Genomic DNA, 24179 nt, shown 5'->3' on the forward strand with positions numbered 1-24179 from the left:
AAGGTAATTTAAAGTGGTAATTAAACATATATCAAATGAAAATACTACGACACTATATTGCAGGAATATTTACAGACAAAACTTAATTTTTAAAATCTTTACTTTCTACCTCTGTAAAAAGGAGATAAAATTATTTCCATCTTGATGACTCCTCATTTAAGAGTGTGTTACAGGTTTATAGATACACGTTCATAGTGTTATAGAGTCATTAAGAAGTTTAAATTTTAAAAATTACTAATTTTTAGGAGTGGGAAGTATATTATTCTCGTAAATGTAATGAGGATAATTGTGTAAATGATGAGATTAAGGCAAGGTTCCTTAGAAATAATATTATTATAATATATAATAATATTATTTAAACTGAAGCAGCATTAGGAGCCCCAAAAACTCAAATTTATGTTTAGAGTTATTAGGTAAGTTTTTACATGGGAGGGGTTGGCATGTTGACACTGACTACTAAGGATGAAAATATATTGCAGAGATGAGATAGAAAGTTATTTATGGGATGGGAAAGAAAAATTTATAGAGCAGGAATGAAAATTGAAACTGGACAGAACAAATGCTGAATTGGATCAGCTTTATGTTGAGGCCGACTTGAGATAAAAAGGACAAGATTTCAATAGGCTGGTTATCTACAGAAAATTGCAGCGGATTGGATGACAAGGAAGGTGTGAACTGGTAGGTCTGATGAATATGATAGGAAGGGTAAACCGACAAAGAGATAAGTTGATTATATCGAGGAGAATTTGATGGGATGAATGTCATCCCATAACTAAAACCATCGGACTGTAGCACTGAGGATTTATGCATGCCAGAGTATTCTTATGGTTTGTTTCTTTATTTTATTTTTATTTTTATTCTTTAAATTAATTGTAATACTTCATTATATTTTACACAAATAAGAAATAGTAATAATAAATATTAATGATGAAGTGTAAAATTATAGAATAAAAATTTGAATGCCCAACATCATCTTTCCTAGTTTATATCCGGCTCTTATATCAAGCACAATTTATTTTTACAATTTTTCTCAAAAAAACTAATTTTGAAACCTAACACATTATATCTACATCTTGCTGTTGTCTGAAAGATTCATTTAATCAGCTTGTTAATTTTTTTTGATAACCTTCCGATTTTCTATTTATTATCAGGAAATTTACATCATAATAAGTAAATCTCATTCATGTACTAGGCAGGCTAATCTCAGCTGAAATGAGCTATTTTTGATGGAGATATTTTCCAAATTACAAGGTTTAAATTTTTTTGACTTACCCCATACCTGGATTTTTTATCTCTGGTACGTTTAATTCATTTTTATAAATTTCAAACCTACTTTTTTCTCTTTTGACAACACTGTGCATACACCGTATGATTTTTCAGCCCAAATGCAAATAATGTGTCTTTCCTTAATAAAGTCTCATATTAAAAAAATACAAACATTTTCAACAAGTAGGTTAGAACATTAAGAAATCTATATTTCTAAAGGGGGTGTATAATTATTTAACTTCTGATAATATTAAAACCTGTTACAATACTGATACCTCTTATTTACAAATAGAAATAAATTAATTCAAAGAACCAAGAGTTAGAAAAAAATTTAGAAAAAAGATTAGATTTGTTAAAAAAGCAAATAAACAATAAAAACAAAAATATCAAAGAAAAAAATTTTCAAATTTTGTGGGTTTTGATATTGAGATTATTAACTTCTATATACTATTGCAAGCAAATCATTATAAACCAATATATAATCTTGATCAGCACAATTAAAAGAAAAGGTAAAGCAAATATATAAAATTAAAAATATCTATTTTATTTGCAATAGTATTTCTTTGTTTTTACTTAGTAAAAAGTAATCTAGTCATTTTTCATGTTATAAAACATACTCAGTAATTATTACGCTTCCATCCAGTTTTTAATTAAAAGCTTAATCGAGACGTATCCCAAACATATAAATACATAAATCCTCAAATATATACAAATATGCTTGCACGTTATCACATGAAAGTATATGTTTTTAGAATAAACTACATGAAATACAAAGACAAACAAATGAATTTTAAAACTAAATGTTAATATCTTTGAAGCCGTCTTTGTTAGGAATAAGAAATACAAGTAAAGCATTCCTAATATTAATCGCTATAATGATTCCTTACATTAAGACTATTTTACCTGGTAAAGGGCCTATTGTCGCTTTATAACCCCCGATCTAAGTTATACTTTTTCTTATGTTTTACGTTGGAGGAGACAAAATCGGCAACCAGATGCTCAGCAGCCGCTACTACTGGGTGTGTGGGATTTCCAGCAGAGACCCACTAAAAACCCTCCTCCTCACACAGCATGGGGGTGGGATGCCTAAACAGGCACACATCATCAACACGAGTGTCTCTGCTTCTACCTGTGTCGTTCTCAAGCAGCGACTTCAAGCGTCTCCCGAGGGCATCCAGGAGCGACGATCCTGTAGACACCTGCTACCCACACCGAGGGCTGACCCTCCACTACTACTTTCGGACTAAATACCACTCTACCTCGGTTCCTCTTCTTCCATTTTCTTGGACAGTACTTCCCTGAACCAGCGAGAACACTGACTCCAGCCGTCATTAGAGTTAATCATAATGCTCATAATCTCCTCCGGGGAGATCTCTCCTCCAAATGGTCGATTTGGAGCCCATCTTGGGCACCGTAGGAAGGTATGCTCTGCATCGGCTTAGGTACACTGTCCGCAAACTATTTAACCATTAGATATCTATACCGATACCTAGAAAACGAAATCACTTCTACGTGTCAGTCAGAAGATCCTGGAGGAAATGACAGAACTAGTATTGTTCATAGTAAATTTTTAGTTTTCCAACTGTTTGTTCATCCCAAATTTTGTCTGTTCTTTTCATTATTAATTTGCACCTTATTGCTTCTTAAAAGTGTCATTTTCGCTTGCCAACATGGCCGGATATGGTATTCCTGAGCGACTTACACTCCTTTATGAAAATTGTAGAATGCAGTATTACGTACTGTAGTAATGCACTATAATAATAATTTTGCACTATTGGACAGATTCTAGTGAGCACATCTGGATATTTCTTAATCAAATAATTTAAATTGATTCCCGCCTATGTACATGTTTATCATCCGTCAAAGCGAACCTCAAAATATTTCTTCAACTCTAGATAAATCCTTATTTACTAGGAACTAGTAACTTGGTTTTCTGTCAACAATCTCATTCAGTTTTTAATACTGTATAGCGTGCTTGTAATCATATTTAATCATTTTTCTTTTGTTTATTTAGTAATGAATGAACTTGATAACTGATAAGATAGGTATTCTAGTTAAAATTTATAAGTAAAATATTTCAATATTGCAACTACCTTTGAGTTATGTGTTGTAGCACGCTCGCTACTGAAACGTAAAAGATCGGTAATCAGTTATTAATTATTGATTAAATAAACTTGAATTTTATCAATTTCTCTTCTAATAAACTTAAATCTTTCAGTAGATTTTATATGCATACTAAGTTTGAAAAAAAAAACTCAAAAAATTATTTTTTCATGTAGTTGTTAAAGTGTTATGAATCTTCATTTTTTTATTGTCTAGTCAACCCGTTAACTGCTATCAAACAGAAATCACTATGATTTGGGTGAAAACTGAAGTCAGATTACAAGTATGCTAAACAAAAAATTTTGCAAAATTTATGATTTTTTTTTGCATAATAAATAATTTTTTAAATACATAAAAGTAGCATCAAGATGTGAAAAACAAAATATGTGTGAATCTGGAAAAAAATATATTGAAATTAAATTGTAATAACTCTTATTGGATTTAACCTGTTTTCGGAGTCTCTTTTTTAAAATGTTTTGTTAATTTTTACAAAAATATATTTTTACTGAAAACGTTGTTTGCAATAAATAGGACATTATAAAATAAAGTATAAAGAACATCTAGAGTATATAAACATTTTTAGTCTTAATCCTTATGGGAAAATGTGGAGTCAATTACAAAAAATAGATCAACAATTTTGAATCACATCACGTTGTTTTTACATTAATATCTGATAAACTGACATATTCATGCGCATATATGCACGCATATTCATGCGGGCTTACGCACGAGTTATATTTCAATGAAACAAGACATAAGAAAAATAAATAAAATAATATTTTTATAAAAATTAAAAACAATGAATATTAGTTGTTTTATGTTTGAAATTAAATAGAAACTCAAACATAGAATCGATAATTCCATTAGCCTATGTTGTATACAACTGCATTGTGTAAGAAATTTGCACGCAAACGATGGAAAACAATAAAGTAAAGCAAACATCAGCCGTTATTATTACGTGACAAATTATTACACATTTCCAACATTTCATTAAAAAACCATTGTTAGATAAACTGTTAAGTGTACTTTAAAAAAAATTTATATAACTTTTTTAAACGATCATTTAAAAAAAATTCTATTCGTAATAATTATAAATAACAGTAATGTTAGAAATAAAAATTTGATTTAATTTCATCAATTCGAGGCGAGGCAGCAATTTATGTAACAAGTTGGCTGAAAGTTCACGAACAAAGCTATTCAGTATAAAAAAAAATCAGTAATTTTTATTCTTAAAGACAAATATTAAAATATTATTTCTTTAATTATCGTGACCGTATAGCACAATTACTTGAATTCAAATTCACAATAACCAAAAGAGATCTACAGATAATCTTGGATAAAAAAAATATTAAAATCAAATAATAACAAAAAAAAATTATATTAATTCAAGGAAGGTTTCATGTAATAATTAAGAGTTTTCAACATGAAAACTCTTTTTTCAAATGGCAATGGCCACTTTTTATTTTTATTTTGTGTTTTCACGTCTAAAATTAAATTAATCTTATTATTTTAGCAATAATTGCAAGAAGGGGTTTTTTATTTACAAATGTACGATTATTTATTTTTGAAAAATAAAATATTTTATGTATCATTTATATATTGATGTAATTGTTTCACTTTCTTTCTGCCTAAGTTCCAATTGTTTTAAGTTAAGGTGGTGAATGAATCAGAACGTCATGTAACTGTGCGGGCGTTGGTAGTGAGGTTAAATATATCATACCAAACAATTAAAAATCACATAAAATATCTTGAATTCGTTAAGAAAATCAATATTTTGGGTTCAACACGAATTTAAAGAAATTCACTTAACGAATCAATATTTGCAAAATGAATTCTAAACGCAATGAAGTCATCCGCTTTTTGAAACGAATCATCCCTGGTGATGAAAAATGGATCGTCTACAACAACATCAATCAGAACTGATCACGGTCCAAGCGTAATGATTTGGTTTCGTATGAAACCAAATCGAAAGTTGAATTGCATAAAAATAAAAAATCAATTTTCTGTTAATTTGATTGGAATACAATGGTTTTGAGTATTTTGAGCTTTATTTTTTTTTCCCCGTTTAGCCTCCGGTAATTACCTTACAGATAATACTTCAGAGGATGAATGATGATGATATGCGTGAATGTAAATAAAGTGTAGTCTTGTACAGTCTCAGTTCGACCATTCCTGAGATCTGTGGTTCATTGAAACCCAACCACCAAAGAACACCAGTATCCATTATCTAGTACTCAAATCCGTGTTAAAATAACTGACTTTACTAGGAATTGAACGCTGGAACTCTCGACTTCCAAATCAGTTGATTTGGGAAGACGCGTTCACCACTAGACCAACCCGGTGGGTTGAGTATATTGAGCTGCTTCTAAGGAACTAAACAATCAATTCAGATGCCAAAAAATAATGAAAAAAATGTCAGAAACTGGAGGAAGCAGTCAAAGAAAAACGGAGAGAACTGACAAATCTCAAATGAATCTTGTTCCACTAAGACAGTGCAAGGCCTCATACATTATAGGTATCGTAAAAAATTATTCCCGCATACAACCCTGATCTTGTATCATCAGATTACCATTTATTTGGAAGTTTGCAAAACTCTTTAAATGGTAAAACTTTCACTAATGATGATGACCTGAAATTGCAATTTGTTCAGTTTTTTCTGAAACGGACCATAAGTTCTATGAGAGCAGAATCATGAAGTTACCAAAAAAAAGGTTATAGGACAAAACTGAAAATACATAATTCATTAAAGTTCATTCTTTAAATAAAAAAATTGCGTTATACTTCTCACTACAAGACAAAAATACTTTCCTCCCAACCTAACATTTTCTCATAAAACTGAAGTAAAAATTTTAATTTTCTTAATACACAATGAAGAGAAAATTTTAAATTGATAAATGATTATTCAGTTAATCCAGAAGAAATGGGTTCTTATCTTCATCAGCAAGAATAGTTAAAATTTTAACACCACAGCTTATCGATTATTGAGTATTTTCCTCGTGAAATCATTTAGCTGTCACTTTCGTACTTCAAAACCTGATACAGCTAAAATTTATTCAAAAAATAACTTTAACAAGATTAAAAAATCTTATTTTAAATATATATATAAGGAGACTTATATATATATATATATATATATATATATATATATATATATATATATATATATATATATATATATATATATATATGATTCCATTCAGTTATCCCTTTAATCACTACAGTGGCTGAGAAATTTATATTCTATGATTTTTTTAATTTTTTATAAGAGCACGAATATAAAATGATTAAGATCCATATCTGACATGACCCGTAGTAAAGTACATTTATTTGTACCTTTCCATGTCCTACTCAAGCCGTATGTATTTATCTATGTATTTAAAAAGTAAATTATTATTATTAAGTAGCATTATGCAGCTAAGTACTTTAGTTAAATATTATGATAAAAAATTTTCTTAATGGAAAAGAATCTGAATAAAACCTTAAATTACCGGTGTGTTATGGGGACTGATAAAAGGTTATTAAATGATATTTGTATTTTTTTTTATTGCAGTATTTAATTTACAACTAGTTATAATTTACTGGAACCATAAATAAATTTGAATGAAAAAAAAATGGCATACAGATATGGGTTTCAATTAAATCCCTCAAAAGACAGAACATGATCACATAACTTATACAATAAAATAAAGATTAAAAAATCTAAAAAAAACAAAAACTAAAAAAAAATAAGTACATACAAAGATGACTCCAAAGAACATCAATCAAATTCCAATGTTCAGAACATAAAAATCAAAGAAAATACAAAAAATAGTCATATCAATCACACAATGAATAAATGATTTGAACTAAGAAACAGTGAAACAAGTTAAAGAACCAACAAAAGTAAATGTCAAAACGAAAAGAAGAATTTTATCGATGCACAATATCCTACGGTAGTTGATTTACCTCAAATTTTAGAGTACTTACAGATCTAATTTATACAGTCGCTTTAGGCGTCTAATGTTCTCGCTGTTATGTAGGATGTTAACCGCAAACCAGTTCACATATTTGTTCAGTCACATTTTGTATATTTTATTGAATCGCCACATCTCCTCTCGAACGGTTGACAATTCCAGATAATCGTATATTTCAGTGTTTTTCGCAAACCACGGCTCTTCTGTTATATTTTTTAATAGTTCTTTCTGAAATCGCTGTACAACTTTGATGTTACTCTCGATTGTTGTACCACGTCGGGAAGCTCGTAGTTCGATGAATTCTATTAAAAATATGTATTTTATGTGTGTGTGTATATATATATATATATATATATATATATATATATATATATATATATATATGTGTGTGTGTGTGTGTGTGTGTGTGTGTGTGTATTCTTGAATGGAAGCGTAAAAAGCAATTTAATAGTTTTCAAGTCATTCCTGGGGGCTTTCTTTGAATTCTCCCCTCTCCTGATTACTTGCAGAACCTCTGTCGACGAAAAAAGGTTTCACAGGAAGAATGATAGGAACTGGGCTATCAGGAATTCAATTATTTCTTCCTCACCAACCCCTGGTATTTCAAAAGCTGATTTCTAGATGGCTTGCGAATACGTCAGTTTTTCACTGTCGCTTCGAGACCGTGACCCACCAACGTTTTCAAAGATGTGAACGGGGACAACAGTATATTGAAGTCCTTTTTGGCGTTCCATAATGAATAAATATCCTTTTGCAAAGGGGAAAGATTCTCAAGGAAGTTTCTAAATGTCTGGTTTTTAATAGACCTCAGCAGCCGTTTTAATCCAGCAACAGCCCTGTTCAAAAATTGTCTATCCTCAGGCCTTCTGTAATACTACCACCTGCTTTTAAATCTTCTCTTGGTAGAAATAAGATCTATAATCTTCCTTGGGTAAGTCATGACTCTCTATTCTCGATGCCTGTTCTCCGGTGTTGACCGCCAAACTGCCTCCTCCAGGATTGCGGTCAAGTAATGCATCGCATTGCTTTTCAGCAATACGTTTCAATCAAACAGGCTTAGCTTACACTTAGCTTGACCTGCAATCCAGCTCTGAGAGGAGGGCAAGTCGGACCAGTTATTGTGTAGTTCAGAGGGTTTGTTCTTTTATACCACTATCGTGCTCATGGTAAGAAGTACAACTTAATGATCAGATTTTGAATAAAAGATATTCTTAACTTTAGACGAAATACCTGAGGTGACAAACACGTTTAATAAGTCAGAGACCTTCGTCGGATCCGACGACCAGGACGGGTTGCACCCCAGAGATGACATTCAGGCACATATTGGTTATTCAATTCCTTAAAGCTCTCCCCATAGTAGTGTTGAGCCAGGAGCCCCAGAGAGGATGATTTGCATTTCAATCAACTCTACCTATAAAATGGGTACCCAGATATTCAGAGAATTCATCCCTAATCACATGGTGGGGAGGAAAGTAGACCACAGATAGTCTTAAAAGTCCAATCCAGTCAAGGATCTCAATTAAAGTTGTCTCTATGTCGTCGTCCTGCACTCCCGTAGTACACTTTATAACATTTTAATGAGTATTGGAGTACCACCATGGGTCCTAATGTCTGGGTGGCTGATCCTGTAAATCGAGAATACCCGGAGACGGAAATAATTACGGTTAAGGAAGTGCTTTTCAGAGATTAATGTAGCATCTAATGAATCGGTAAATACTAATGATTCAGGTTCATGACATCGACAAGCGAGGACATTCATATTCCAGAGAGCAACTTCCTGAGGAATCTAACCATCAAAAGATTTTGGCAATCACTGTGGGGAATAGGCTTCTCAGGTTACCTACAAGGAACTCGATATTAGATGTAAGTTTTTCCAGTTTGTCCTCAGCAGCGTTGCAGATGTTGGGCTCAACAGCCACTGCATATGTTCTCGGAGGAGTGTTAAAATGTTGTTCAGATTCCTAGTTGTTTGTTGACCTAACGTAGGTAAGTAGGCGTCGCCCAAATTTAACGTCACTAGTTTCTCTCGATTCTGTGGTGTAGCAGTCCTCGTAACAAGATGGGTCTTTTGCCTCTGCTTCTTCTCCAAAATTTCTTTATAGTTCTGCACCCTATGTAGTTAGCAGGTTAGTCAGATTGGCAGAGCACACATGTCGCTGGAATATTTCTGTCCTGCCTAGGACAATCCGCAGTTCTATATTTCTCTGCACACTTAATACAGCGGTAATTATTTTTCGTGTGTCAATACTGCTGGCATCTCATGCACTGGATCAGACCAGAAGGTTTCCTTGATGTTTCGAATGCAAAGTCCACAGTTGTTAAAATATTTAAGATGAAATATCTTTTTAGTATTTTCATTCGGTTCTGAATTGACCAATAACGTCGACAATGATTCTTTCGTCACCCTGCGTCGTGCATTAATTATACTTTTTACCTTGTATTTATTGCCATTAATTTCCTCCTTCATCATCTCGGTCGGAATCAAGTAGTGCAGATTCCTCATGACTATTCGGAACGTCCTTTTGTCCTTTCTCATGAACATGTACCAACTAATCCTTGCGCGCGCACCAAATCAATATTAACTTCTTGTAAACGTCAACATCCTTAGAGACAACTCGTAATTGCTTACCATTAATTGCCCTTTACTGCATAAGGGCAGTAAACACAGTAGGACACTCTTAGTCGCGACAATTTCAAGAAGTCGGTAAAGCGTCAGTACATCTGTTATGTTATATAGCGGCGGAAGCTTAACACAGTTCTTCTGGCTACTTCCAATAATGTCATCATCCAACGGGAGGTTGTCGAATTTATTAGACAGAGGAAAATTATTTGCGGCGTCTTTGGATATCGTGAGTTTGAAGTACGATGTACTGGTATTGTTTGCCATGACAAGGGACAATCTGAGAATCGGTCAGTAATCTCAACATCGATTTCGCTTTCCGATATGTCACCCATATGGAACCTTAGACCACCCCTGACCAGTTTCCGGTGAGATCTACGCTTTCTGTTAGGTAGGAAATTGACACCACTAGAAGTTACTAGAAACTTCTAGTAACTAGAAGTTACTAGTATGTACTAGTAAGTTACTAGTAACTTCTAGTATGAAACACTAGAGTTTCATACTATACTGGGTGTGAGTCAAGGTAAAAAGATTGTTGTGATTGTACTGAGATTTATAAAAAGAAAAATTTAATCTCTTGTTTTATACCCTTTTTTCCAAAACAGCGTAAAATACTTAACTTTTTGATTCTAATACAGGTATTAACATAATTAGGCTCTTATTCATCATGTCAAAAATGAACTGATTTGACAGCCTCCTTTGTCAAATCAGTAAAAAAGTATGTAGATATGTAAATCAGTATAAGAAAGAAGAATTAAAAAAAAAAAAAATTATTATTTGTTGGCAAGAAAAGTTGTTTGTTGTAGCAGTTGTTTTCTCGTAATGATGTCATGCAAAACAGGCATTGCATTCAATTTGTTCAGTTTGTGTACCTACTTATTACACCATCATATGAATAGCCTTATTGAGTTAAGTGAAATAGCGTAACATTTTTTTTTATAAATATTACAAAATTCATAAAATAATCTGATATAATTTTGTAAATTTTATAAATGAAGTGAATGGTAAAGTTACATAAAATGATATGTAAATTTGTAAGTATAATAAAGCTTTTTATTTAAAAAAAAGAATTCCTTATTTTTATTTTATTTATTTACTTATAAAAAGAGTAAAGGGTTTTATATTTTACGATATGAAACCAAGATATCGAATGACCAACTGAACTAAAATACAATCAATATTGTATAACATGTAGGAAAAAAAAATACTATCACGAGAAATTGTAAACATAACTTTTTTAGTAATTTTTTTGGTGTAAATGACTGTTTTAATGATTGTATATAATACAATATAAAGAATTATTTCAAGCATTTCCTAATGTACAATAATTAATCCGGCAAAAATTATATATTAAAGATATTTTTAAATGTTTAACATTTTTCTTTAAATGAGTAAAAAATGTTAACAACCTTTTCGTGTCCGTTTGATTAAAACCTGTCCACTTACTTTTCTGAAAATATTGTTTCCGTTACAATCAATTATTATATAATATTTAAATATGTTTTAAAAATTGCAACAGAATAAAATAATTTTATTCCAAATTATTACTTTTTTAAATTCCACTAATTTATTTTTTTAAAATTTGAAATAATTTTCTTTGAGTATTTTTGGGAGAGAATTCTGATTCTAAAAAAACAGATTTTATTTTTATGAAAGATTAATTAACAACATTATAAAAATATAAAGAGATAAATTACTATAACATTTCTGTATATTTTTATAAAGTTTACTATCTGACTCTGAAATAATAAAAAATTAACTTATGAGAACAAAATATTTATCAAGCAAGCATCTGTCTCTGTAATTTTAAAGTTTTAATTATGTTTGTAATTAATCTTTTATAAACAAAATTGTGTTTTGAAGAATGTCTGTGGCAGTACTCAAAGAGAAGAAGTTAATTTCGGGAAAAAATAATTACTATTCTATAAATTATAATAATTTGTAATAAATTATTATCAAAATTTACTTATTAATTTAATTTTAAATAATATAAATGTAAATACATCGGTCTAGGTACGCAATAAAATAAATTTAATTGTATTCTCTAAGCGAAACGTATTTAAAAATTAAAATTATTTACTAATTGTATTAATATTAATTATTTGTATTATAGATAATTTTCAAGCTTACGAGATATAAGTTTTTTTTAAATATATGTGGTATATGAGATATATATATATATATAGAGAGAGAGAGAGAGAGCATACATAACATATATTGCATATAGCATTTATATTCTTTTTATATGTTCTTTGAAATGTTTTTTATTTATTTTTTAATTTGTGTCTGCATGTATACGTAAAGTTTTTGCATTTTTTCAGGTTATGTTTTATACACAACGGTATCATAATAAATTTCCCAGTCTCCATAAAGGAGAGATAGCATTAGAGCATTTCCATCAAAAAATTTGTGTGGGGTTGCTTATTGTTCACTAGTTGAACAGACTGTAACGTACAAATTTAGAAAATAAATAGATTATACACAAATGACCCGTAATAGCTTGAATTTTTCTTCAAAAGTGTTAAAACATCTCTTGAGTTTGACAAATCAGTTAAAAACAACCGATATGTTTGGATGATAGATAATTATTTAGTTTTTTTTTTACTATGAACGTAGATAATTTTTTTGAGATGAATATTTATGCAATTTTTTTTTATTTTTAGTTGTTAACAAATCCTACGGGTTTGAGGATATCTCTTAATGGTTTTTTATGAACACAAATAAGCTTTGTTTCTTTCATAAAAAATGGTTCAATAAACTACCCCATTCTAGTCGAAATTGGTAAAGGCCTTTTTGTGGCGTAAAAATATTTGAATCGTTATTTTCAGTAAGTTCGCACATAATAATGAAGTCTTTACAATGAACTATCGACTTACAGGTTTAAAATTTCTTTTACAAGAACATAACAGGATATTATCTTTGTTTTTTTTTTTATAAATCCCTACGCATTAAAGCGACCGTAATTGCTAAATAAATTCACATTAAAGAAAATAAAAAAATTACAATTTATTATTCTATTTAGAAGTAATTTATGATACATTAAATTACATTCAAACTCAAACTTTATCCAAATTCAAATCTCGTTGCGTAAAACTGCAAAAATATTACAGATTTTAACTTTCATTCTAGTTTGAAGATTTTATAAAATTGTCTGTATTTTTTATAATGTGTTTTTAAATCTTATAAAATTGTTTGCTAATTTTAATATTATACACGAGGACTAGGAGATAAACTTTACAGGAAGCGTAAATATCATTTAAGAATACGTCTGATGTAGTTTAAATCATGTCTGATTTCTAAAGCAAAGTTTTATTCATAAAAAAATGTTGTCCGTCACAGATAAATTTGAAAATGTTCATTTGATGATGAAATAAATGACTTTCTTTGAAACCGAGTTGTAGATTAGTAATAGAGTTATGTTTTTCAAACAAATGAAAATTTTTAAAGAGTTTTGAAGCTACTGCTAAAAGATAGACCGGCAATCAATTAGTAAGTATACAACTGTGTAGGTGTGGAATCGTTATCCGGCTTGTGAATTAACATGATTCTTGCAACTCTTATCCTTGAAATACACATTCATATGGTAAAAGTTCACTAATTAAAATGTTTAGTAATACCGACCTGTTTTTTGAGAGTTATTTTAGAATTTCTTCAGAAACAAATTATATCCTGCAGGATAAAATTTAATTTAGAATAAATTTTTCATGTTTCTGGTAGACTGAATGATACAGTGAGAAGCGCTAATTGATAAGCAAATTTTAAATATTCTCTAACTTTATTTCAAATATTCTGATCACGGATTCTAACGAAGATATGCCTTTTTCGGTACTCTAAAAAACTGTCCAATTTATTTTTATACCCCACCTTACAACCACCCCAACTTACAACTGTTAAACGTTAAAGTACTAATAATTTGCATAATTCATGTTAAATTTTATCTCCTTATTTTCTCATACGGATGAATTAAACTAAGATATATTAATCTGTTTCCATCTGTGTCCATGGAAGTAATATCACAAATGTATTGGTCGGTTTTAAATTTACAAAAATCATGAGCAAACACCTACCAAGGAATATTATTGTTATAATGCACTTCATTTACATGATACTATATATCTGTGCTATTAGTATTATTTATTAACTGGAGGCATTTACAAAAATAATCTCAACCGATTGGTTGCTTGCTTTTTAGGCAACATTTTCAAAGTATTCAGTTCTCCTTTATTTATCCAAATTAAAACTAATATGGATTTTTTGTTTCACACTAAGTTAAAAATCAATAAACATTTAGGTTATTGTAAATTTTAAATAGTGTAATTACACTCTATACACGGACTGGAAATACAGATGCTATTAAGGCCGATTATAAAATCCGTCCTAGATAATCGAAGACTCCCAAAATATCATAAAAATCAATAATTTATCAATCATTGTACAAAAAAGTTATTTTAAAGTATTATTTTTTAAAAGTAAGTGTTACTTTCAGAAATCTTTGCTTATGGATTAGATTCGCAAATATTAAAATATTTATCACTTTGTATATGTAAAATCACGAATGTAAGGAGCAAATCTGGCAGTGCTTTAGCACTTTATTTTATATAATGTTAATATTATGTCGTTTTGGTTTTATTCTTTCGGATTTTGTGTAAAATAACAACAATTTTTTAAAAGTTTTTTTATTTAATTTATTATTATGAGGTATAAATTTTACATCATAGCCTAAATACTTAAAATGCAGTATTTTGAGGGAATTTCTGTTCAATTTTATTCCGTTCCTTACTTATATTTACTTTTAAAAATCATTGTTTTACTCTTTTCCTTTCATATTTTAATAGATTTTAGTATTTTTTAATTTAATATTACATGTTAAAAATGTTAATATTTTTTTCCAGTTTTCTCTGTTTGCTGTAATAGTGATTTTCATTTGTCATCAAACTAATTTGGCAAAGGCATCAGATATTAATAATGAAACATTGAAATCTTTAAACGAGTTCTATAAATCTAATCAAAATTTATTAAAGGTAGTAAGTGATTTAATTAAGAAATACGATGAACTGATTAAAATAAGAAAAAAAACAGAACGTATTATTCAGACCCCCACGACTAACGAGAGTAATAATAATAATATTAATAATAATCTTAATAATAATAATAATATCAATAACGATAATAATTCATCTTCTGAAAGTAAACTAAAACCTGAAGATAGTATTACAGCAAAAACAGAAAATATTATAGAAAATGATTCAAAAAAAGGTAAAAAGGTGTTTGTAGTTAAAACAGTTACAAATAATAGTAAAAAACAACAAACAAATCCAAATAATGGCTTTTTAATGTTATTGGTGAAAAATGTTTCTGATAAATTTGAATGGACTGCTGATGAAATAGAAAAATATTTTGTCAAAACATGGGCTGAAGTAACAACTAGCTTAACAAATATCGATTTATTGGTGGAAGATGTGTTGTTATCGCCGAATAACCTACATACAGTGTTAAAACTACAAAAAATGACTAAAGATCTTCACAATAATCATTTTTCACAAAAATTGTGTAAAGATTTATTTCTTTTACATAAATTAGTAAAGAAATGGTCATGGACACTCGATGAAATCGAAGATTTTTTTAATTTTCTAAACCACTCCTTTTCAGATTTTCCAAAAATTTATTATCATTTAGAAAAATCAAATAACAGTCATATTACCGAAGAAGAACTAAAAGACTTAATATCGGATGCAAAAAAATTTCCTGGTGATTTTGACACAAATTTTATGGACATGTTGAAATTAAATGAAATATTTCCAGATCGTTGTAGAAAAATACTGAACAAGTTTTTAAATATGCAACCGAAATTGTATTCCAGTAAACTTTTACAAAATATTACAGTTTATTATAAAAAATATTCTGAAATTTCAGATAAAATGTTAAGCGATTTAATCGAAACTGGAACGGTAATAAAAACACATGTCCTTACATATTTGTACTTTTTGGCAGCGCAAAAAAATATCGTTCCAGAAACTTTTATTAGTTTATTAAAATGCGATAAAGTAAGTAATTCTTATTTATTTATATATTTTCTAATGTAAAAGTGAAATATAAATAAGATTACTGATACAAATTTAATATTAAAAAGTTTCATTAATAATTAAAATCACCACTTGGGAAAACAACTGACAAATTTATTAAAGAAAATAAAAACAACACGTAAAGCGTTTCATATGCATTACTGCTTGTGGATAAACATACATAAATAATGGATTTTATAGACCAACCGTAAAACGAAAATATCAAACAGATATCAATTATTCTATTAAATAAAGGAACTGAAACTGATATTACTTACTCAGATATAATCTGGGCTACTCAATTTTTAATTAGACTCACAATTATTAAATTTTTTTTGGTCTGTTGATTGTATTTTTTTTGTGGTCACAAACTTCGTGAAAAAAGATTAATTTGGTCTATCGGGTTTCTGAGGTTATTGCATTCTTGTTGAGCTGTAGGAAATAATATCTCTTTCTTGTTCGATATGTTTAAATTCTCTTTACTCATTATAAAACGTGGATTTACAGGGTACCATGCATTACTATTACGAACAGTTCAGTGGTAGTATATTATGAATAGTATGATTATCTGGTGGTCATGACGAATCTCCTTTAAAAGAACACTGAACTCAACATATTGATAAAATTTAATTGTCGGTTAGTGAAATGCAACTTGTGTTTAGGCAAAGCTCTTATCATAAATTTACAACAGATAAGAAATCGAGATGATATTTGTACAATCAATTAAAACTCGGTTTCTGTACGCACCTATAAGAATATTCTCTATTTATTTTACTTAAAACGTCATTCAAGGATTTAGTACAAACAGACCAATGTCTATTGATATAAGTAGCGTTTTTCTTCTAATTTGACCGTCAACTATCCTAACAGAATTATTAGAATCTAGAATTAAGTAATCAGCAAAAATATAAGATAATTTTTTATTGAATCGAAGTACCATCTTATTCTTCTATTTGTTTACAGCTATACTATAAGCAAGCAAACTTATAATGGAGCTGAGGTTGGCCGTATAAGTGGGTATCAAATTTCTAACATGAAAATATGTTTCTGAACTCACTGTACAGAATCATCCAACCCTAAGTACTATAATTCAAACCCGATTTACAATGTCAATTTGAAAAATTGTATAAAAGCCTAAATACTCGTATGATTGTGAATGAAGGATAAAGTGTAATATTTTTTCTTGTAACAAGTCTGGTTTTAATAGTATATTATGAAATATTTTCAGCCTACAGTAAGGATGCTATTTGTTTAGCCAGGCTATATATTCATTGATGGGTTTGAAGCTTAACTATTTGCTTCATTTAGAATTAGAAAAAAAAAACATGATTGGTCTTATTTTATTATCGCGACCTTAGAATTTAATTTGCATCGTAAAAAATAAAATAAATAATTATCCCCTTTTTGATTATTTTTGCTGTACTCAAACTAACTCATATGTGATTTGCATCAAAATGTTCTAAAAGTAAACCCTATTAACTACCTAATAACTAATATCATCGTAATGTCCTCACTAAATGTTTTCGTATTTTCTGACCGATAGGTCTCCAATTATCAGATATTTTCTACGTAATAATTATTTTCATCAAGGAAGATTTTCATCAAGGTATGTTTATCTTGATTAGCTGAATAAGCAATACAGTAATTAAAATATATTATTATTACAACACGATGAAGAGTTGTTTAAAAATAAAAATTAATGACTGCTGAAGAGAGGAAAGATTGTATAACATAAACTGCATATAAATCGCAGCTTATAAATCAACGCGTCGGCTAACAAATTTACTAGCGAGAGCAATTTTACGTCACATGCTCCGGCATGATTTAATTACATTTTTATTTATAACTAGTGGCCCTTTCTGCTCCACAGCATTATTATTACAAAGTAATTTTATATATTTTATGAAATCGGCTAAAAACCTATTCCACTTATAACATATCTCACCCCCAACCTCCTTGTTTTTCTCTTTCCTTTCTTAGTACAGATAAAATGCGTACTCAAAACCTATTTCCTGTCCGTCCAGATCTTCTACAGGACGGATCGGTCTGATTTTTTTTAAATTCTGCTTCTGGACCGTAGATATGATATCAAGCATCGATGTACTTTCAAAGTGATTTTCCTGTGAGTAACCTCGGAAAATTTCTCAATTAAGTAATAAATGAGGATTCACTAAGTTATTGTGTGCATAATGTAAATTCTCCTTCCATATTAAAACTGACTTGCCGGTTTATCATCAAATCTTTTTTCTTTGCAAGAAAATTTTACAAGAGAGTAGATAGATTATATATGCCCTATTCAATCGGCTTTAGGGTGAAGTCATTTTATAAAACGTTTCATAAAAACCCTACCAAGATAATCTGAAATGCGGATTACAAAAGATATCATAAAATTTCCGTCAATAAAAGTAATTTTACATTGTATATCTATCAATGTTGTTCCTAGAAACATATATATCATAAATTAATAAATAATTCTTCATTTAGAAAGATACTTAAGTAATTTTAACTGTTAAATAAGGAAAAAATTATGAATTATGACGTGTGTAGATTAAGTTAGAAATATATAAAGATTCCGAAAAGTATTACGTAATTTAGCTGTTCGGTATTTATTAATTTCAAGATGCTGGCACTAATTTCCACTTACGTTGGCAATACTGAATATTACCAGTGTAGCACTTTGGATAGGATTTTATAGTTTTTTATCAACATGGGATTCATGCAAGAAAAATCACAGTATGTCTTATAATTCGCGGAATTAAAAATTTGTCTTAACATTTTTGCATCAAGAGCCTGAAGACTCAATCGATCATCATTGTTTAAAACTAAGTATTCCTAAATTCACTGTTGGTCTATCTGAAGCTATAAGAAAAAACTGAAAAAAACAAACTTTAAATAAGAACATAAAATCAAACCTGATAATCGGACCAAACGACTCATTCGTGTTTTCAATTGTTACGCTAGGCAAAAACGATGATAAGTTTTTTTTTTAACCGTGTTATTTCATAAATAAGACAACTTTTGTTTTTTGTTAGTTGCATAAATCGATTTAAGAGGTAAAAATCAATCGCTTCAATTGATAAAGAATAGGTTATGTATCAACAACTGTATGAAGCAGTTTGGAAAATATGAATTTTCCAATTTCCAAACTGGAAAGCTTGTTACTTAGACCGATTCAGAAAATAATAATGAAAGATTAAATCAGTAAACGTAGGTAGAATCAGAATAGCGTTTTGATTTTTATCGTGGTGTACGCTATCATTTAGAATCTTATTAACGTAGATAATAAAAATCATCTATCGTAGGAAATAAATAATAAATTTAGTATTTCCATTAAATAAATAGTTACTCGAGCATCGATTGTGATTTTATTTCTGAAACCTTGTTTATAGTATATGTATTTTACTGTCAAATTAAAAAATATTTTTTTAAAAATACACATCATTGTTTTTTTTTATTGACAGATAAACGAAATTAGTTTGCAGAACTTGGAGTATCTTATCGTACTGTTAAATTATATGAGAGTGAATAAATATGATATTAATCCGATCATTTATGATGAAGTAGATGCTATAAGATACATATATATTAACTGTGAAAATAAGTGGAAAACTGATGATATAAGTCAATACATATATTCAACAATAGGTCAAAATCAACGTACAGCCGATGTTGTAATGTACTTAACGATATCGGAATTCAATAAGGATACAGCTATTGAAATAAGAAAACATGATAAGTTACATTTCTGGGTAGCATTAAAAAGGGCCAAAATAGATTTTAACTATGTATTTCATTTAAAAAGTTTTGGTCGTTCAGTTTTTAAATTATTTAGATCATATGTTTATTTAATTCGTTCAGGGCTTTGTAATCGTTCATTAAAGATGTATGAATTAGAAAGTGCAATTAAGTACGGTATAAGTAAAGCACGTAAAACTATTTTTTCAGAAAAGGGATATAATATTTTGTTAAAATTTATGTGCCAAAATACTGAGCTTCTACCTTATCAAATGGAGGCTATTCTTACCTGTTCAGAACATGTACGTTCAAATTTAAAAATAATAGAAATATTAATTCAATATTCTACCAGTCAGTCGTGGTATTTCAATACCGCAAAAAGAGATAATAAATATCATAAATGCATGGATATTGGTAAAATTATGAATATTCTTAAATATATAAATAGTAAAAGTAAACTGGAAGACGATAAAAAAGATCTTTTGTATCAACAAATTTTTCATATAAGCCAGGATAGTATAAATGCAATATTCGATTACTGCAGTTTCCTAAAATGGACTGTAAAAAAATCAGCCGCCTATATGGCGGAATCATTAATTCATGAAATCTCTTTACCAGAAGCTTATAGATTCTTAAAAGTAGATCCGTCATTAAGTCCAGAAGAAGTTGCCCAGATAAAAAAAATTAAATCGATATCCTATTGGGAGCTACAACAGAATCATGGATTTTCAGATTTAACAGCGGTACTTGCATTAAAGGATAATCAAAATCTTCTCGCAGCATTAAATGGATTTATAGATTCCGAATGTAAAACCCTATCCGGTAAAAAATTGATAAGCATAATGAACTGTGATAAACACAAAGTACAATTTGATAAAGATTATTTCGTATCGTTATTTAATAAAACTTGTTTATTTCTAACAGATAAAGATATAAATTCTATCTGTAATACGACAGATAAAGCATTAGAACAGGTTTCAAATTACTCGAATCGTAAATTCGGACCGACTCATTGGGATGAAAAATTTGTTATCGAATTATTAAACCACTCAAAGCGAGCATTTAGAACGTCAGATGAATGGGAAAGCACTATAAATAATTTAGATAATCAAACAATGAGAGTTTTAGTATTCAGTACGACACACAATGTTAAAAAAGATGTTTTTAACTATATATATAATTCATACTCGAAAAATATTTTAGAAAAACCGATGCTTTCGTTTGTAAAACTGACTGAATATCAGGACTGTCAAAATGCAGAATTATTACAAACAACAGGATCTTATTCGCAGTGGTCCGATTTAAAAAATCTAGGTTGTGATGTAGAAAATATAGCAAAAATTATTAAAGAAAATTATACAAGAGTGTGGGAGTTAATCGATATAATGAGAAAACTCGGTAAGACTTACACAGCATGTTCAAAAAATGATATATTTAAAAAGATTTTACAATATGATAAATTAAAAAATTATTCGCACGAAGAAGAAGATTTTAAAATATATTTAGAGCATACCAATAATATAAATCCAAAAACATTGTCGGATTTATTTAAAATAGCGATAGATAATGAAATCGAAAAAAATAATTTTGTATCGTTTTTTAAAAACGGTGGAATTAAATTTTATGAAGATTTGATAGAAAGTAAACAGTTTTTAAACTATTTTCGTTCGAGTAAAACGAGCGCACTTAAAGCATTCAATTTTTTACTAAAAGCCGTAAATACACCGGTTGATGAGAATGTACTCAAACAATTTTTTAATCTCAATCATCCGATGTTTATAAAAATTATTGAAGATATTAATAATATTGATAATTTTTTTAATTTAATAAAAGATGTGAAAACTTATAATATTTACAAAATATTCCAAGTAGCCAAAGAAGGTAATAGATCAGCAAAGGAAATAATTAATTTCTTTTTCCAAAATGAAGGATCAAGATTACTAAAAGTATTGAATTCAAATAATGAATTCAATACGTATTTAAAATCATTAACAGATAATGGATTTACAGCCATAAATGAGCTATCGACATTGCTTAGTCGAGATAAAAAATTTAATGATGAATTTTTAAAAATATTTTTTGATAACGGAGGATCTAAACATATGGATACATTGTTGTGCAGTTCATGTTGGGATTTAGAAAAACTTTTAAATTTTATTAAAACAAAACTTATGGAAGACAAAGGTTTGGTCAAACTTTTATTTAATTGTAGCCAGACAGAGTTTAATAAAATGAAAGAATTTTCCGAAAGATGGAGGGAGTCCGAATTCGAAGAATATGTATTACAATCTCTTAAAAATAACGTAACAGTGAACGATATGACTGCATATGCTGAACTCGCAACTAATCATCAATCCGCTTTAGCCTTACAGAAAATGGGGCCGATTAAATTATGGAAAAATCTAATAAATAAGAGTGATTTAACGTTCGATGAAATAATACAAATGTATCAAAGTAATGAAAATATATTGCCAATTTTAATAAACTATGATGAAAAATGTGACAAGATAGAAAGAGATATCGTTTTAGATTTGACAACATATGATAATAACAACGATAAAAAATGTACTGGTGACTATAAAACTGAACTACAACAGTTTTTCACTATTTTATGCAGACCTGAAAATTTTCCAAGAGATCTAAGATACGACACAAAGGAATTTTTTTCAAAGACTTTATTTCCAGATAAATCGTGTATAGAATTACAAGGTGTAATAAATTATAGAGTCGCACTTAAAGAAACGAAAGATCTAGAAAAATATATTAAAAAATGGCTGGAAATATTTAACGATAACAAATGGGATACGAAAAGTATAATGAACATTTTTAAATCGGCATCCGAACAAAAATTTACGCCGTCTTTAATTAACGACGCATTTACTTACTTTACAAGTGACGTGATAAATTATATAACATCGGATGACACAAATCAAAATTGGACTCTAACAGATATCATGAATGTATTATTGGATCGTAAAATAGAAGATAAAAAATGTTTTATAAATTTATTGAAAAAATTAAAATTTTTTACGCAAAGGACTGTCGATGAACTATTAACTTTTCAGAAAGATAGTAAATTCACAGACGATAATTTATTAGAAATAGTCAACAGATACCATACGCTATCAAAAGAACTATCTGAAGATGATTTAATTAAAATTATCAAGTTAAAAAATAATTGGACGATTAATACCTTACTGAAATGTATCGATAATAGTAAAGAAAACTGGTGGAAAACAATACAGGCTAAAAATTTTATACATCCTTGTGAGATAATTTTTTCCATCGGAAATCAAAAGAATTTGATACCGCTAGATGTAATAACACTCTATTCCAAAGAATCTAAATGTGAAAATATAGACGCTGAAGCACTCAAATTGTTAATCAAGTGTTTAGTACAGTCAGGTGTAGACGAATCACAGGAATTGGAAATAAGTTTCAAAAAACTTTGCGATATAAACGTATGGAGTAAAGAAATTTTTTTAAAAGTAATTAAAAAAGGAATTGAAATATTATCAGAAAATAATTCAGATTTAATGCCAGAAACAATACCGTTTATTTTAACCAATTTTACAAAAAGAGAAGTAGAATTATACGATAATTTAATCGATATAACATCATCGACTATAGGTTCAAATTTTAAAGACTTATATGTTGAAAAATCGACTAATATAAATGAAATTACAAAGGAATTCATATTAAATTATGCCGAATGTAAATTCAAACCGAATGACATAGAAGAGCTAATAGAAAATATGAGAAGAAATAAGGTTAAGAGTAACGCCATTGTTGATGCTATAAAAAAAACAGTTAAAGAAAAAAAATCAGGAAGTTGTCAGTGGGAAACATTTTTGGAGAGCATAGGTAAATTTCCTACAAAAATTAGTACCGATTAACGAAAAAGAAATTGAAAAAATACAGCAATTATTGCATCAATTTAATAACCCTCTAATGAACTGCAGTTGTTTAAATAATGATAAAAATAATAATTATAAAAAAAAAAAACAGTAGGCCTAAAGAAATAATGAAATTTTTAAGTAATTGTTTTTTTCATGAGGCAAATTAAAGTGATAAAGTAATTTTTACCGTAGTAATATGCTACAGCTTAAAGAAAGCTGCATTTTTTCTTACGCAGATTTTTTTTTTATCTTTCCTCTTCCTACAAATTAAATTCCCATTTATATCAATTTTCTTAAGTTATTCAAGTAAGAACGTATGATTTTATTGGATACATTTATGTTTATATACTTAAAAATAAATAAATAAATGTCTTTATTTATTCATTAGCAGATATCAAACTGACCATAAACTTAAAATATTAATCTGTAACGTATATTGAATATTAAATAAATTTTATTAACAGACGGAGACTGATTATTATATCAGATAAATCAACAAATGATGTTGTTAGGCGATATCATCTTATATGCATTGCATTAA

The 24179-nt window shown here is 28.9% G+C and overlaps 1 protein-coding gene across 1 annotated transcript; it reads left to right on the plus strand.

Annotated features, from left to right (window-relative positions):
* Positions 1 to 10775: 10775 nt before the first annotated feature.
* Positions 10776 to 23869, plus strand: LOC142326214 (uncharacterized). The gene is made up of 3 exons (XM_075368499.1): positions 10776 to 10976; positions 14835 to 15986; positions 19466 to 23869. Exons 1-3 carry the CDS (start codon positions 10944 to 10946, stop codon positions 23633 to 23635), a joined length of 5355 nt encoding a protein of 1784 aa, XP_075224614.1. The 5' UTR covers positions 10776 to 10943; the 3' UTR covers positions 23636 to 23869.
* The last annotated feature ends 310 nt before the right edge of the window (positions 23870 to 24179 follow it).

The sequence above is a fragment of the Lycorma delicatula genome, chromosome 6, assembly GCF_047948215.1.
Source record: "Lycorma delicatula isolate Av1 chromosome 6, ASM4794821v1, whole genome shotgun sequence".
Lineage (NCBI taxonomy): Eukaryota > Metazoa > Arthropoda > Insecta > Hemiptera > Fulgoridae > Lycorma > Lycorma delicatula.